Source organism: Cricetulus griseus, chromosome 5 (assembly GCF_003668045.3).
Source record: "Cricetulus griseus strain 17A/GY chromosome 5, alternate assembly CriGri-PICRH-1.0, whole genome shotgun sequence".
NCBI lineage: Eukaryota > Metazoa > Chordata > Mammalia > Rodentia > Cricetidae > Cricetulus > Cricetulus griseus.
This window is the reverse complement of record NC_048598.1, coordinates 28,060,694-28,078,403: the sequence shown is the minus strand read 5'-3', so window position 1 is coordinate 28,078,403 and position 17,710 is coordinate 28,060,694. Positions and strand designations below refer to the sequence as shown.

The following is a 17,710-nucleotide window of genomic DNA, read 5'->3' as shown; positions in this document are numbered from 1 at the left end:
AGCTGGGCTGGGCTTCAAGATGTAAAAAAAAAAAAAAGGATGAAAGGAAGGAACCATCTAGTACAGGGGTGCTCTCTCTCTGCTTTCTTGCTAGCATGGCTGAGGAGTTTTTCTGTAACAAATCCTTCTGTCATAACACTCCTCCTCACTACAGTCCCAGAAGCACAGAGCCAGCTAGCCTTGGGATGGAACCCACCAAGCAAAGTCAGACTTTCATCCCAGGACACTGTTTCTATAAGGTATTTGTTAGCAATGAAAAAAATTATTAACATAGTATGTTTATTACTCTGTATTTTTGTTATTTTTATTATTATGTTCCTTGTTTTCTCTCCCTACTACCACAGGAAATCCCTCAGTTGAAGACAATGGATATTTAACTTTACAAAAACAATGTCAAGGTGCTGGAGAGATGACTCAGCGGTTAAGAGCACTTGACTGCTCTTCCCATGGTCCTAAGTTCAATTCTCAGCAACCACATGGTGGCTCACAACCATTTGTAATGGAATATGATTCCTTCTTCTGGTGTGTGAAGATATAAAAATACATGAATAACTAAACCTTTTTTAGAGAAAAAACAATATCAGTACATTACCAAATATTTTAATCTATATTTTAATATAGATTTTAATCTATAAAGTATCTCAATTTTAATAATTAGTTTTAAACTATACAGTTTTACAGCTATGAAGCCCCCCCTCCACAGGCCTCTAAATCAGTAATTCTCAACCCTTGGGTCATGACCCCTTCAGGGTCTAATGACCCTTTCACAGAGGTCTCTAAGACCATTGGAAAACACAGATATGTACATTATAATTCCTAACAGTATCAAAATTGCATTTATGAGGTTGCAATGAAAATAATTTTATGACTGGTGGTCACCACAACCACCAATCTGTAGTTAAAGGGTTGACGCGTTAGGAAGGTTGAGAAGTACTGCTCCAAATGAATGAGCAATTGAGGTAGAATGCATAGGTATAAAATTCTGAAATTTAAACCCACTTAGACATCCTATCTAATTTTTTCACTTCCTTTCAAATATCATATCCTTAAGTCCTGACCAGAATATTCAGAAATCTAAATTATGAAAAGAAAGCCAAAAGCCCAAGGACTGTGAGAGGCTTATGAACTTCATAATATCTTTGTATCTTGTAAGCCTTTTGCATTTCATGTTTTGCAACTGGACTTTAGGTGGCTGAGGGGTTAGGCGTTTAGTGGTTACAGTAGTTCACTGCAAATGTAAGGAGAAGTACTTGGCACTCACTCCTTGTTGAATGACAAAAATCTTTTATAATCTGCAAACATCAGAATAGTTTCTATCAACTATACTGTTTTGAATATTCTGCAGAAGACATGTTTTGTCATGTATTTTCAATCTCTCGCACTTTGACATATCTAATTTTCCATCTTTAAGTAAAATATTGTTTTTACCAAGTCAAAGCACTTATAGAAAGTTACTCAAATTTACACTGTACTCACCTATTTCTATAAATAAAGACATAAATCGGGGTGTATTACTTTAGAATACACACATTTACATTTCATAATTATAACTAATATTAAACAGTAGATAAGGAAAATACATCACCATTTTACATACACCAAGCCCATGTACAGTCCATTTAATTCACATATTTCTATACCCTACGTACCCCATACAGTGACTTATTGATAATTAACACTGACAAACCAAGTGAAAGATAATGAAGAGCAACCAAATTCCTCTTCTTCATGTACTTGGTTCTTCCTAAGTCCACCAGTTCTTATATGTCCTTCATTTTCTTCCCTTGGTCGGTCATTGGTAGCCTCAGAGGAAAGAGTACATTAAATGGTATTCACCAATATGGTGGAGAGGGATATTAGCATCCCACCATCATTTCTCCCTCACCACAAGTACCACGAGTCTCGTACACTCATGGTTCTCCTTATTCTGTTTATCAGAGTGTCGACTTTCTAAAAGGCCCCGTTTTCTAAATATGTTCCTCTCCCACCTCTGCTCATCAAACATTACTTCCTTCAGAAACCTTCATTCTCCTCAGAAAGCCTTAGAAGGAAATTACGAAACCAATTACACATACGAATAGATTGGCCAAAATAAAATTAGCTTGTAAACCTCACAATTACTTCATTTTAAAGACCTGTTAGTCATGTGAACTCAGTAAATACTCATCTCAATGGCTATATGGCTAAGGGCTTGAAAATGTTTAAAACCCAGTCTCCAGTTGAAGGGGAACTCACGGTTTCATAGGAATGAATGCTATGAATAACTTTTGCAAGGAAATGAGAAGCTGCAATTCCTAGATCACATAATTAGTTTCCACATTATGCTTGCAATTCCTGAGGGACTGCGATGGGCAGTGAGGTTTCTTTTTTATGTTGCGCGCCATCTGGTGTATTTTGAGTCCACAAAACGAGTGGCTGCCTTCTGTCTTCTCCCAGGCTATAATCTCTATCTATGTACAGTACAGCGGCTCATCTACCATATTTTTTTTTTATTTTTCAAAAGTAATCTCTGGGGCAAACACTTTGCAGAAAACATTTTTTTTATTTTAGTCTCACCTCAACCCCCCCCCCCTTCAAGATGAATTCTCGCCTGTGTCACATCGCTCACCCATCTTTCTGTTTGCACCCTATCTTGTGAGCTCCTTCATGGCTGGATTGGGTCTCTGTCCTGTTATCTGTCACCACAATCTGAATGTTATCATATTTTCCTTATGCCCATAAAGATATTTAGGGAAGTCATGGGGAAACTGTAGTTGACTATCTTGATAAGCTTGAATGCTGGGACTAAAGGTTCTATTTTCTTTCATAAAGAAAAATTTGATTTTTTTAAAACTGAGGGTCGAAGTAACAATTAAAAATTTGCTATCTTTTTAAAAAATACTAACTTAATAAAACAATCTTGTTTGTAATTCAAATTAAAAATTTCTGAAAAAATATTAACTTAAGAAAATGACTACAGAAATGCACCTTTATAAGTTTTAGCAACAAGTTCAAAATCTGGCGAGAGTTATACGAAGTCCACGCCCGAGGCAGCCTACGCCAGGCCCCGGTGTGGCATGAAAACCGAAGGTGATGTGTGCTTTCCTGGTTTGGGAAACCCTGGCAAGACGTGAAGCGCAGGTGCTCGCGGGTGTTTTCTGCGCCTGCGCACGATTCTTCCGAGCCTCAGTAGTGGGATGCCCGGATGAAGACCGCAGAGACGAGCCGTTGCCATGGCAGCCGGGTGCGGGCTGCATCAGGAGCCGGACCCGGGGTGTCAACCTTGCCGTGTCAGAGCTTAGTAAAGGAGTGGAGAGCTCTCGCGGCTATCTCTGTGTCCCCAGCCACTGCATCTTCTACAGGCAGGAAGGGACTTGGAGGGAGAGGAGGGAAGGACGACGCAGATTCTGGTGGGAGAACTGGGGAAAGGATAAACGTCTGGGCTAGTGGGGAGGGGAGGTGGGTGAAGCTCTTGAGATGAGCTGTCCTCCCAGGATAAGTCCCAGGATCTCCCCAGCCTGGCGCAACGTCGCTGCTGTCGCGCACAAGGGGAACCCCACGGAGGGTGGCTTAGATGCTCGCACTGCGTTTTTGGCATATTATACTCCTTCTCAGAGTTCTCAGATGTGAAAGGTAGCTTGCATGGAAAAAAGAAATCACTCCTGAAATGTTAGTTTCCATTCATGGACTTGCTATCCGTTTAGTTGGTCCTGACTTAGGATGCTCAGTCCGAATTCAAATCATTGCCTAATTTTGTTAATTATTCGTGTCAGAACCTGTCACGGGTTGTAATTAAAAATTATTTCATGCCACCACAGTCGTAATCAGAATGCAGCAGGAAGGGTGGACCTGATGGTTTCGTAGTGTTGTGGGGATTTGCTTAACTGCTTTTTCAAATGAGTTTTTGCTAAATGCTTATTTTATGTGCAAAGCTTTCTTTTTACTGTTCTTTTGGTTCTTGGTGTTTCAACAAGCACTGTCTAAAAGGTTTTTAGGATAAGACTGGAACCGAAGTATCAGACTGAAGTGTTTTTGAAATAATGTAACCTGTGAATAATGTGACCACTATAATGTGTATCTATGCACTTGATTCAGCCCCACAGCGGAAGGTGTTCAGATACCTAGCCACTCAGGAATTTTCACATCCTTAGGAAAGAACTACTTTCTGTCACTTACTGTGTGGTTCACTGTTGAGGGTGGATCTGGCCTGAACCACTTTTGTAGATTTTTATTAATGATAAACTTTAAATGTGTGAAATTCACAGTAATAAAATAGGAAATGCTAAGTTATTTGGTTCATGGAAGGTATTTTATTCTACTATGTTGACACGTGTATCATATGAACAGTGCCCTGGTGATGATGATTAGAAAACTGAAGGCTTGAATAACCTGAGACTCATTTAAAAGGCTTAAGGGACTTGGCAACAAGAATTCATGCTTATGTTGTTTGTTTACTCAAGAGCCAGTGGCAATGTTTCTTCTGGAGTTATAGAAATTCAATTACACTTCAGATTTGCTGCAACTTCATTTATTTCTCATTTACCTTACCTAGGCCTTTTTCTCTTAATTTATATTTGTATGATTTTAATAGCTCCCAATATGTGAGATATATTTTTATTTGTTATACTGATTCTGGTTTTGAACTTAGCATTTTAGTTTTCATACAGGTGATATTTTTTTAAGTAATGATGCATAAAAGTCTGTCTAATAGCTCAGAGTATGAACTATTTCATGCTTATTATTTAGGAACTATTAGAAAACTCAGGGAAAACACTGAGGAGTTAGTTCTACAGATGTTTTCTTCTAACAATAAATTAAACATCTTAATAAATTTCAATACCCCTTCTGTGAAAAGAAAGTTGATTATGCCAAGGTATAATCAGAGTGAAAAAAACAGCATTTTGTATAGATTTTTATATGTAAAGTACATTTCTCTATGCCTTTTGTGATATAGCAAATTTTATTTTATTCTATGTCATTCATAATGTCCTTATTTTTAAATGGTAGGTGGGTAGATGGTATAAGTAATTTAGCCTATCTTGAAGGTAGATGTTGGTCTATCCAAGTCACCTCAAAATATTATTGCCCTCAACTTCTAATTGAGAAGTTATTGAAGTCTTAACTTTGAGTTTGTCAAGAAAGCCTATTTTATATTTTTAGCTTAAAGGAATATATAAATTAATACATCTGTCTTAAATATCTGGAAAGAGTACAACTAATAGTTTAGAAATGATTACTATCCAGTAGCTGACTGGTTATATATCCAGATAGCTAAAAACTAAAACTAAACACAAAGCCCAAAGTACATCTTTTGCTGTGGCTGTTTTACAAATTTGCAGAAGATGGGGAAAATCCTTTTCTAAACCTCCATCATCTTAACTGCCCCAGAAATCTCATAGATTAGGACCAGGAGAATTGTGTGTACAAACACGTTTACCCTGAGCACTTCCTGTTATACATTTTCTATGTGGTAATTAGCTTACCTGAATTCCACCTCTAAACTGGCTTCACACACACTTTTATCTTTCAAATCTGGTAGCATTATTCATTGACAAGTGGAAAAATGAATGAAAATAAAGCCATTGATTCAAAAGAAAGTGGAGAGTATGAAGATGACTTTGAAAAGGACCTGGAGTGGTTGATCAATGACAAAGAAAAAAGTAATGGCAGCATAATAGAGGTACGTGTAAACTATCAATATCGTGCTTGATAATTACATTAGGAAAGGGCCTTGCCAGCCATGAAGGCTTTCACTAATGGTATCTCATTTAAACTTCACAATGCTTTCTTGATGTGTATTCAGTAAATACCATTATCCCCATCTTGGCGATTAGAAATGGAGACACCAGATAGTTTAAAAACTGTGTCTTAAAGCTTGGGTGAATGAGAGAATCAGAATTAAAATGCACTTAGCGAAGCTCAAATGATAATGGAATTTTAATCTAAATAAATAACACAATTTAGTGCTTCAAAGGGAAAAAACCTAAAAGATCATGGATTTATACTTTTAACATAAATAAATCCTTAAAAAATATAATCTTCCAGCTAATAGCTGAAACTTTAAGACAGAATTAGCTCTTTGGGGTAATAAAGATAGAGGAAAAATAAAGGGCTGATCTGAGGTGTAATATACTTGTAGAAGTGTAATAACGAGGATGCCCTGCTGTTGTTGATCAGCTATATGGAAGGGAAAGCCAGGGAAAGTGAACTATGCCAGGTTATACCTGTTGCTAGTATGTTCTTACACACGCACACGCATACACACACACACACACACACACACACACACACACACACACACACACACACGCACCATATGTTTGTATATAATTTGTGTATGGATATTAGTGTAAATAAGTAATGAAGTAACAAGGAAAATGCCTGGGTTGTCACATGATGTGACTTTAAAAGGACCACAATAAGAATAGTTATTCAGATTCCTGGGTTTTAACGGAAAGAATTTGAGGAAAGGAAGGCAGTGGGTTTTTACAAACTTAACTCCATCTTTATTTGTTATGTGCTGAAGAAATAAATGCATTAGAATATTTGAAAAAAAAGGGCAAAAGTGAAGTTTTTTCTAAGGTGGCCATAAGAGGAGAGTGTTGTGCAGCATATTAGGGAGTGTCCAGAAACAGTGGAGGCAGAGATCTCCTGGGAGGTAAGGTCTTGCAGCTGGAATAGCTCCAGATGTGGAGTACAGGGTTGGAGAATGAGAGTGATGATAAGGAGGACTCACTGTTTTCCCAGAATTTCTCTTGAGGTGCTCAAAAATATGGCATATAATATTATGAGTAAAGTGTTAAGTCAGAAGCACTTAAATTCCCCTGTGTATAAAATAAATCACATGAATAGAAAAACAATCTATTTCAATTGTCCCCCAAATAAATGAACAGAATCTTGTACTGGAAAGTAGAATCTTATGTGTCTTTTAAAGATGGCTTGCAAGAAGGAAGAGGATCTTGACCAGGAACTAAACGAGAATGAAGCAGAAACAGAACAGGGCCAACATTGCTCTGATCCAGATAAGCCTTTAAGGGATGAGGCCTCGACCAGAAGAAATGACTTCATTTCCGTCCCAAGTATCCAGCCACTGGATCCCATATCAGACTCAGACAGTGAGAACTCCTTCCAGGACTTCAAAGCAGAAAATCAGAAAGACCTAGATGAAGAAGAGGATGAGGAAGTAAGGAGATATATTATGGAGAAGATTATAGAGGCTAACAAGCTCCTACAGAATCAAGAGCCAGTGAATGACAAAAGGGAGCGAAAACTCAAGTTCAAAGACAAATTAGTTGATTTAGAAGTCCCACCATTGGAAGACAGTGACACTTGTAAAGCTTTCTTAGAAAACGAAAATAATGTGTCTGGAAAACTGTCACAGTTATGCATTTCTGGTGAACTGGGGCAAGAGAATGTGGTCTTGTCAGTTCCTGATGGCAGCTGTGAAGAAAACGATAGGAAGATACTGGTAGAGAGAGATGGGAAGTTTGAACTTATGAATTTACAAGACATTGAGAGCCAGGGATTCCTGCCCCCCATTAATAGTACTAATAACACAGAAAGCGAATCCCCTCAGTTGCTGCTCAGGTCTCCCACCCCATCGTCTGTTGGTGGTGTCAAGAAAGAAGAGCCTGTGGCCAAGGTTTATGCTGTGGCTCTCTCTCCATCAGGAGAGCCGTTAGCTCAAGTCCCTCAACCACCACCCAATGCCAAGACTCGTCCAAGCTCTGCTGCCAACCCAGATCTAAGTAAAAGAAACAGGAGATTTAATCACAGGATACAGTCTGCAGGTGTATCACCAGTGACCTCAACATATTGTCTTTCGCCACGACAGAAAGAACTCCAAAAACAGCTAGAACGGAAGAGAGAAAAGCTAAAGAGGGAGGTAAGAAGAAAGGCAAGCGGGCATTTGTGTGTTGAAAGGGGAGTGTATTTCCATGTTCTATCGAAGTCACAAGACAGGATGGGTCAAAATACTAGCAGTTGTGGCTTCTTGTTTCCTTTCATGCGGTCAAATCGCTGTGGCTGAGTGTTAAGAATGTGTGTATATGGAATGCTGTCATTACCTTGACCCTTTCTCATAAACACCACAAAATATAGTAGAACATCTACATTAGACCCAGACAAGGTCTCAGAAACGAAAGCAGGTTATATGAGACAGGTGAGAATCAAACCTCACATGGAAAGGGCAGGCACAAAGTACAGGCCACAGGCTAACTTGCATCACCGTTGTTTTATTTGTATGCGCTTCATTTAGCCTCTGACTACAATTCCTTGATTTCGGGGATTTTAGTTCTAGATTGAGAGTGGAGCTTGGCTGAGGCTGTAGCGCAGTGCACCACTACCGCGGAAGGGAGAGCAGTGCCTGTCATTCCTAATGAAATGCCTCCACGTCCCATCTGAAGTCTCAGATGGTGAGAATAGTGAGGGAGAAGCCAAACGCCTTGACCAGGTTGACACAGCACAGTCACTGAGAGACCCTGGCTCACATCTACCTTGTAGCTTGGTGCTGCTCCCACTGTATCTGTTCCTTTCCTCTCAGTGACTACCTTCCAGCTCTACAGAATGGATGGATGTAGCTTCCTTCAAGTTTAGATAACTTCTCTTTATAGCGGCAGCTGAGTAATTCAGAGACAATTTCATTTTTCCTTAATAGTTAACCAAGTCTCTAAGTGTTCTTCTGATAGCAAAAAATGCTAGTTTATGAACATAAATATCCTGAAAAACATTTTGATAAAAAAATTTCAAACTCCTATAAAGCAACATAACTCTTGTATCCTTCTCAGCAGATTCAAATTTTGGTGTCATTTCTGTTTCCTGTTTATTTTTATTTATTTATTTTAAAAAATAAATTAAGTTTACCTTATTGCATTTGTGTGAAAGTGTCAGATACCCTGGAACTGGAATTACAGACAGCTGTGAGCTGCCTTGTGGGAATTAAACTTGGGTCTTCTGGAAGAGAATCTGGTGCTCTTAACCTCTGAGCCATCTCTCTGTCCCCCCAACCCCATTTATATATTTAAGCTAAAGTATTTATTTATTCAGGTATTGCTTTCATTTTAGTATTTTGCTGTTCTGAGGATAGAACCCAAGATTGCTAGGCAAGCATTCCATCAACCATCTACATTCCCCACATTGGCTAAAGTGTTTTTAAAATGAGGCATAGGCCATATTCTTTGTCTTCTGCATATATGTCTCACACATTTGTAAGTGAGCAAAATATTTTGTCTTATAACTGTAGTACCTTCATCACAACTAATTTAACACTAATGAAAAACTGCTCAAGCAATTTATAGTGTCTCTAAAATACAGTGTTGTTTTCACAGCCATCATTCAGTTAACTGTCACCAAAAGTCACCTAGGAGCTGAAGAAAGATACACATTATTCTCAATAGCATGTAATGAATACTATGTAACTGTATACTTGCCTGGCTTAGCTGTTTAAAGAACTTCAGTTTTCCTCTTAAGGAAGTTAGAGGCCCACCCTGTCATCAAAAAGGGAGTGGTGTTCGTTTGGGAAGATTTGATGCAGGGAACCCTAGTTTCAGAAGTGAGATCGTATCTGTTTGATACACACTCAGCTTCATGAATTTTCCACTAACACCTTTTCAAAATCCTCCTACCAGGAAGAACAGCGCAAAATGGAGGAAGAGAACGAGAAGAAAAAGGAGAACGAGATGGTATTTAAAGCCTGGCTGCAGAAGAAAAGAGAGCAGGTCATAGAAATGCGGAGAGTTCAGCGAGCAAAGCAGATTGAAGATATGAATAGCAGAGTGAGTGGACATCCCCTGTGTGAGACAGCATCAGACACCGAAGGCAGGCAGTCAGTCAATAGAAGGAGAACGTCCCAAACCTACCCGTGCAGAACGGGCCAGCCGTGTGCACTGCTCTGTAGTTTTCCCAGAGCCCCGCAAAAGTCAGATGGTTCCAAGTGTATTCAAACTTGCCCAGCACAGCAAATGGAAATTATTAATTCAAATTTCAAGGCATTTTAATCTTAACATTTCAAAGTGGACATATAGACACACATCTCTGCTTATAAACCTTACAGACTAGTGTCACTTTAGACAGAAATTATATGTAGTAAAATCTCTCCAATTTAAAGATGCCATTTTTTTTAAATTTATATATATTTTTTACTTACGTGTATGAGTGTTTTGCCTACATGTATGCTTGTGTACCATGTGTGTGCCTGGTACCTGAGGAGGTCAAAAGAGGCTATTGTGTGCTCGGGAACTGGAGTTACAGACAGTTGTGAGTGCCATGTGGGTGCTGGAATTGAACCCGGGTCCTCTGAGAAAGCAGAGGTTTTATTCTGTTTCTTTTTGAAACAGTCTTGCCATTTAGTCCAGGCAATAAGAATGCCAACTATGTCTTTTAACTTGTGAAGAACTTAGTAGCTTTCTGCCTCATCTCCCAAGGGCTGTACTACATGTGTAGCCCACCCACGTGGGCTACATTCTGTTTTAAATGTGTGCGTACTCTGGGGGTGAGGTGGTGGTACTTGTCACAACCTACTTGTGGAGGTCAGAAGACAGTTTTTTCCAGCCAGTTCTTTTTTTTTTTCCCCACCTCGTGGGTGCCAGGCATAGAACTCAGATAGTTAGGCTTGGTGGCAGACTCCCTTACCCACTGAGACACCTGGTTGCTCCTATATTCTTTAGTAACATAGTGAACCCTGAAGGGTAAATTCCTCCCTCAGTTCTATGAATTGCTCTAGTAAATTAATTGAGCCTAAAGAAAAGGTCATGTACACTCAATGCAGCTGGTCAGTAAGATTTATAGGTCAAAATCAGGGGCTTTCTCTTGGCCTCTGAAGTAGAAGCAGCCTTCTGGGACTGAGTGAGGATTAAGGGGTAAGTGGGATTGTATGCTAATTTGGGGCAGATAGGCTCAAAATTGAGTTAAACTGTAGGATACCAAACCAGTGGTGTAGAACTGATCAGGGTAGAGAAAATACCACACACAGTTTGTTGGCCACACATGAAATATTCTCTACTGAGAACAAAGGTGTGGGGGAAAAACCAGTTTTTTTCCTAGAGCATCGATACTTTGTTAATTTCCTGTTTAGGTAGCCATTTTCCTATTTTCAATTTTATTTTCTCACTAAGTTTTACATTAGGGTTTTGATTCTTTATTCATTGTATCTGCTATAAATATTTCTCTAGTATGATGATGGTATTTTATCACACAATGTTTATTACATTTGTAGGTTTCAGCTCTTAAGAATCAAGGAATGTGCAGAATCTTTGCAGTCTGTATACTGGGGAATTGAGACATTGAATTTGAGAGTTATCAATGAGCTGATTTCAGTTATTTTTGTGGTAGTGGGGTGGGTTTTTCTCCTTTTGATTTGCTGCCCTAGGATTATTTATTCCCATTTTGCTTGCATGTTGTTAACCTCTTTAGGTTGGAGTTTTCCTTCTAACACCTTCTGTAGGGCTGGATTTGTAGATAGATACTGCTTAAATTTGTTTTTGTTTTTTTTTTATTATGGAATGTCTTTCTTACCTATGGTGATTGATAGTTTTGCTGGGTATAGTAGTTTGGGAGTCTGTAGCACATCTGTCCAGGCCCTTCTGACTGTTAGGCATTGAGAAGTCAGCTGTAATTTTCACAGGTCTGCCTTTTTTCCTTTCAGCTTTTAATATTCTTTCTTTGTTCTGTACATTTAGTGATTATTATGTACTGAGGGAACTTTCTTTTCTGATCTAGTCTATTTAGTGTTTTGTGTATTTCTTATACCTTGATAGGAACTTCTTTCTTTAGGGATTTTTTTTAAAAAATTTAATGCTTTGTTGAAAATGTTTTCTGCTCCTTTGACCTGGGTTTCTTCTCCTTCCTCTATTCTTATTATTCACAGAATTGGTCTCTACATAGTGTCACAGATTTCCTAGATGCTTTATGTCTGCAATTTATTAAACTTAATATTTTCTTTGAGATATACATTTCTTATATCTTGTCTTCCATGCCTGAGATGGTCTCTTCCATCCTTTGTATTCTGTTGGTGATGCTTCCTCCTGAGGTCCCTGTTAGAGTTCCAAAATTTTATTTTCAGTTTTCCCTCAGTTTGGGTTTTCTTTATTGATTTCTGTTTCCACTTGCAAGTCTTGAGCTGTTTTTTTTTTCATTATTTCACTTCACTGTTTGTTTTCATAGTGTATTCATTTCTTCTTTAAGAACCTCTAACATATTCATAAAGGCTGTGTTGAAGTCCTTGTCTTGTGATTCTTCTGTATTGCATTTCTCAGGGCCTATTGCCATAGCATGGCTATATTGTAGTGGAGACGTAATGTCCTGGCTGTTATTGATCATGTTTTTACACTTGTGTTTAGGCTTCTGGGTTTGGGAAGAGCGAAGTTCTCAGTGCTGATGTCTGGTCTTGTCTTTGTTGGATGGGTGCTCCATCCCTTGGCTTCTGTTGCATTCTCTGGTTCTGAGAGTGAGCCTGGTGGGAAATGCTTCTGAGATCCTGCCACATGTGCCCCCTGGGGATTCAGGTAGAATGTGTTTCTAGTTATTGGGAAGCTGACTTTAGGAATGGAGATGGGCTGGGGTAGGGGGGTTGAGGGAGCCCAAAGGAGGGAAGAAAGCAGGATGTGCCACCAGATCTGCTTAGTCCCCTGGGAATGGGGGCAAAGAGGGAGGAAAGGCCACCAAAGTTGGTCTGCTACAGAGTTGGAGATAAGACTGGGTGATTGGAGTTGGAGGAAAGGAGGGAGAGTGTAGGTCTGAGGATGGCCCATCTGCTTCCCTGGCTGTGTGGTTGATGGGTTCCCAGAGAATGCCTGTGGGATTTGGTGGCTGAGACAAAGGGATGGGGTGGTGATGGAGGCTGAAGGAGAAGCTCCTGTGTGATCCTCTGGAGATGGGGGCAGAGAAGAAAGAGAAGCCTCAGCTGATGGTCTGCTACAGAGATGGGGGGTTGGATTTGGAGGAGTTGAGGAAGAAGTAACAATCTGCAGTTAGCCTACCTGCTTCCCTGGCCATCATGGCCCCTCAAATGTATTTTTCTTGGTGCTGAAAAGATAACTCAGTAGCTAAGAACACCGGTTGCTCTTTGAGAGAACCCAGGTTCAATTCTCTGTACCCACACATGCCTTACAATTGCTTGTGACTTCAGCCCCAGGGTGCCTGATGCCTCTGATGCCTCTACAGTCCCCCCACCACACACACACAGAGGAGAAAGGAGAGAAAGGAGAGAGAGGAGAGAGAGAGAGAGAGAGAGAGAGAGAGAGAGAGAGAGAGAGAGAGGAGGCACATATACACATAATTTAAAACAATAAAAAGGAATTCCTAAAATTTTTTAATAAAAATTCCATGAAAAGCTAATTAGGAGTTTCAAAATCATTACAAGTATTATTGATACTTTCAGTATTTCCATTGTTAGAGCAAAATTTTCAGTGTCCCATATGATGGCTCACAACTATCTACAATGAGATCTGGTGCCCTCTTCTGGCATGCAGGCACTGTATGCATATTAAATAAATCTTCAAGAAGGAAAAAAAACCTGAAGAATATAGAATTTAAGGGGAAGATAAATAACACAGTTTTCAATTACACATTTATAAGCTGTATTCCATGGAACTTCCAGGAACTATTCCAAAACCTGCAACTCATTCCATTCTTCATTTTATATATGCTTGTATCTTTGGGGAAAAATATTTGTCAAATAGTTCACTTTGAAAACCATATCTGTTACTTTCTCCATTAGTCGATTTTATGGTAAGACTATTTGGGGTGGTGCTGAAGGTGGATCTCAGGACACTGAGCACACCAGCCAAGGGCTCCTGGGCTCCACTCCCCATTTTTCTTAATAGGGTGTGTGGTAAGTCTGAATATAATTGGTCCCCATAATCTCATAGGGAGTGGCACTATTAGAAGGTGTGGCTTTGTTGGAATGGGCATGGCCTTATTGGAGGAAGCGTGTCACTGTGTGGGTGGGCTTTGAGGTTTCCTATGCTCAGGATACTGCCCAGTGTGTCAGTCGACTCTGTGGCCTGTAAGATGTAGGACTCTCAGTCCCTCTGCCTGCATGCCTCCATGTGCCCTGCCATGATGATAATGGACTGAACCTCTGAAACTGTAAGCCAGCCCCAATCAAATGCCTTCCTTTATGAGTTGCCAAGGTCATGGTGTCTCTTCACAGCAATAGAAACCCTAACTGAGACATGATAAAGGAAATGAGATTGTCCAAGGCTGTTTCCTTTCAGAATCATGAGCAGTGCTGGGGATGAAAGGAGAGTGCATTTGAATTGGGTGCTAAGAACGCAGCAATGAAGTTGGTGTTCTGAAAACCCTGAATGGGGACTTGTGACCTTATAGAACTTCATTGGGGATTTAAGAGGTCGTTTTAGTTCATCTAAATTAAGCAGACCTTGGTTTTAAGGATTTTTTCTGTTCAGCAGGTGAATAGAGACCCACAACAAGCTTTTCGATTATGGCTGAAGAAAAAGCATGAAGAGCAGATGAAAGAAAGGAAGACAGAGGAGCTCAGGAAGCAAGAGGAGTGTTTGTTCTTTCTGAGAGGAACCGAGGGCCGAGAGAGGGCCTTTAAACAGTAAGTTAACAAGCCGTGCAGTGTGCAGAAGCTAACACGGTCTCTTCATTAGCCTGAACACAGATCCCACTTCAGAGCTTTAGCCTTTGGGAAGATTGGATAATCCAGTGAAGGTTGATTCCACTTTTATGAATTTCCTCCTTCCCCCTCCCTCCTTCCTTTTCTTTCTTTCTATATATCTCTCAACCTTTTATTTAAAAAAAAAAAAAAAGGTAACTGTGTTTTGAAGAAAAGGACTATAGTTGCATCATCCAGAAATCTAATGGTGACTACTATTAGCACTAGAATGCCTGTCTTTTTTTTTTTTTTTTTTTTTTTTTTTGGTTTTTTGAGACAGGGTTTTTCTGTGTAGCTTTGGAGCTATCCTGGCACTCACTCTGGAGACCAGGCTGGCCTTGAACTCACAGAGATTTGCCTGCCTCTGCCTCCCAAGTGCTGGGATTAAAGGCGTGCGCCACCGACACCTGGCTATAGAATGCCTGTCTTCTAAATATTTCTTTGCAAACATATTCATAGTGAAAATATATATTGTTGTCAGATGGTGATGGTGCATGCCTTTAATCCCAGCACTCAGGCAGATCTTTGCAAATTTGACACCAGCCTGGGATACAGAGCAAGTTCCAGGACAACCAGGGATACACAAAGAAACCCTGTCTCAAAAAACCAATATATGTATATGTGTATACACACACACACACACACACACACATACACACAATGATCATATTGTTTCTAAAGTTTTACAACAGATAATTTGTTTAAAGTAAAGTAAAATGTAATTCATGACCCAAAAAATTTATTTTATTTTTCTAATAGTTGTTTGGGTTTATTTCTATAATATATATATATATATATTTCTATATATGTGTGTGTGCATATGTAATATATATATATATATACACATATATCCCATATGCACTTAAATACCAGATAGATATGTATAAAGTTAGCTCGTAAGTTATTTTAGCTAAGCCTAGGACTCCTTCTTTATTTGTTTTTGATGCTTAGGTTTCCTTTATCTTTTTCCTGCTTAGGCTCCTTTTTGATTTTGAGGAAGGGCTGCACAGGCTCCAGAATATCCCTGCTAAGAGAGAGGCAAGCAGTTTTGCATCTTGCTAATGTTTTTTTTAGCTGAACTATTTTGCAAGCTAATGTCAAGGAATATGGTATTTGGAGTATAGCAAATATTTTTAAAAGGGATAGGACTTATAACACGTGTAAATTCTTGTGCGTAATTACTACTAAGCCAAGTAAGTTGTCCATCTCATCAGACAAACCTAATTTCAGGCATTTGACCCAAGTGTAAAATGCTTTCTTATTTCCTGGGAAATAAGCCTGAAATGTTAATACTTTACCAATTTGTCTTTTGACCCCATTTCATTGTAGAAATGTTAATTTTTTATGTTTATAGATGAGAAGCTTATGATATGATATTCACCCTATCTGATCATACCTCTTTCTACAGATGGCTCAGAAGAAAACAGATAGAAAAAATAGCAGAACAACAGGCTGTCAAAGAGAGGGCCAGGCAGCTCCGGCTGGAAGCACGGCGCTCCAAACAGCTACAGAGCAACCTGTACAACATGCCAGAAGCTAAATCTTTCCGTTTTACTGACCACTACAACTGAAGCTGTCTGGGAAAGCATTTGTTTGAAGATGCTGTCACCAGAGTTTTGGATATTTCCCATGGATCCTGCATCTCGATAATACTGTAAATTGCAGAGTGGGATTTGTCTTTTGGTGATGCTGATGGTGAATTTATACTGTCTTCACACTAACACAAAATAAACGTCTCTCACAGTGTTGAATCTGTGTGCTGTCTTGTAGTCTGTTCAACAAACTGAACGACAAAGGGACTCCGAGTCTTACCTCTAAATTGTATTAACATTTCTACCCAGAAAGCCAGAAGAAAGTCATACATTGCTATTTATAGTTCCTATGATCATTGAAAATATTGGACCAGAGGGACAGTGAGATGGCTGTGGATAAAGGCATTTGCCACTAAGTCTAATGAACTGAGTTCAATCCCTGGCTCCACATGGTGGAAAGAGAACTAGCTCCTGCAAGCTGTCCTCTCTCTCTCTCTACACACACACACACACACACACACACTGGAACACATGTCCCGTATCCTCACCAGAAAATAAATGTAATAAACATTTAAATCTTTCAACAGAACATGTCATAAGGCTTAACGAATGACAAGTCTTAATCAAGGCTTTATACAAAATTCTCTTTCATCCAAGTTGAATTTTAGTGGTATTGACCTAATCAGTGCAAAACAAGTATCACCTGTTAGTACCATAGAAAGGCAACAACCTATCTTTTCTACACTTCTACTTTGTGCATAAAATATGCCTAATAGTGTTTGAAGTATGTTTTAAAATCATTCTAAATGTTACACAATAAAATCCTATGACCTCCATTTGTCTGACATGTGTGTGTGCATATATATGTATATATATATATACATATATGTGTGTGTGTGTGTGTGTGTGTGTGTGTGTGTGTGTGTGCTAGAAATACTACTATATATCTAGTAGTATAGAAGTATTATAATGTAGGTTAGCTGGGAAAGTAAGACCAAAAAAATTAGTGGCCCCAAACTTTTTTTCCTCCAATGTTATAAAGGTGAGCTTCATATAAAACTAATTCTTTTAAACCATTGTCCAACAGCATTTAGTGTATTCCGAAATTATACAGCCCAACTCTCTTCTATGTAGTTCCAAGATGCTTCCATAACTCCTAGTAGCCCATCCCTTGTGACCAGCCACTTTCAAGGCCACTTGCCCCACACGTCATCTGAGCAGATACTATGTGCTTCCTGTCTATGGATTTGCCTATTCTAGAAATCTCACATAGTTTAAAAACAAGTTTTATGTGTGGCTTCTTCCACTTAGCATAGTGCTTTGGAAGCTCATCCACAACATAGCATGCATGAGTATTTAATTCCTTTTTATAGAAGAGAACTTGTCTAACACTCATAACTTGGGGCATTTCCATCTTTTGGGTGTGGTGAGTAGTGTGGCTGTGAACATCCCATGGATACAAGTATTTAAGTGTTTTCTTTTGATATATGCTACAGGCAGGATGTAGTATATAGAATACTTACAGTTTGGTACTGTTCCCACAGAAGACACACCATTTTACAATTTCAATTAAAGACAGCCT

The 17,710-nt window shown here is 39.2% G+C and overlaps 1 protein-coding gene across 2 annotated transcripts; it reads left to right on the top strand.

Moving 5' to 3' along the window:
- The first annotated feature begins 79 nt into the window (after positions 1-79).
- On the top strand, positions 80-16,347 carry Ccdc181 (coiled-coil domain containing 181). Of its 2 annotated transcripts, none has more exons than XM_027417158.2 (6): positions 80-239; positions 5,519-5,659; positions 6,914-7,864; positions 9,606-9,752; positions 14,388-14,539; positions 16,005-16,347. In XM_027417158.2, the coding sequence occupies exons 1-6, from the start codon at positions 96-98 to the stop codon at positions 16,165-16,167; spliced, it is 1,698 nt and encodes a 565-aa protein (XP_027272959.1). In that variant the 5' UTR covers positions 80-95; the 3' UTR covers positions 16,168-16,347. The 2 variants fall into 2 exon arrangements, with proteins under 2 accessions (XP_027272959.1, XP_027272958.1); XM_027417157.2 differs by having other exon boundaries at positions 14,385-14,539.
- The last annotated feature ends 1,363 nt before the right edge of the window (positions 16,348-17,710 follow it).

What these genes read in the sequence shown, in the direction of transcription:
- Ccdc181 (XM_027417157.2), top strand. Translation starts at nt 96, where the DNA reads ATGGCTGAGGAGTTTTTCTGTAACAAATCCTTCTGTCATAACACTCCT. An exon ending in CAGGACACTGTTTCTATAAG is followed by an intron (nt 240 to 5,518) that starts GTATTTGTTAGC and finishes CAAATCTGGTAG; the next exon opens with CATTATTCATTGACAAGTGG. An exon ending in GTAATGGCAGCATAATAGAG is followed by an intron (nt 5,660 to 6,913) that starts GTACGTGTAAAC and finishes TGTCTTTTAAAG; the next exon opens with ATGGCTTGCAAGAAGGAAGA.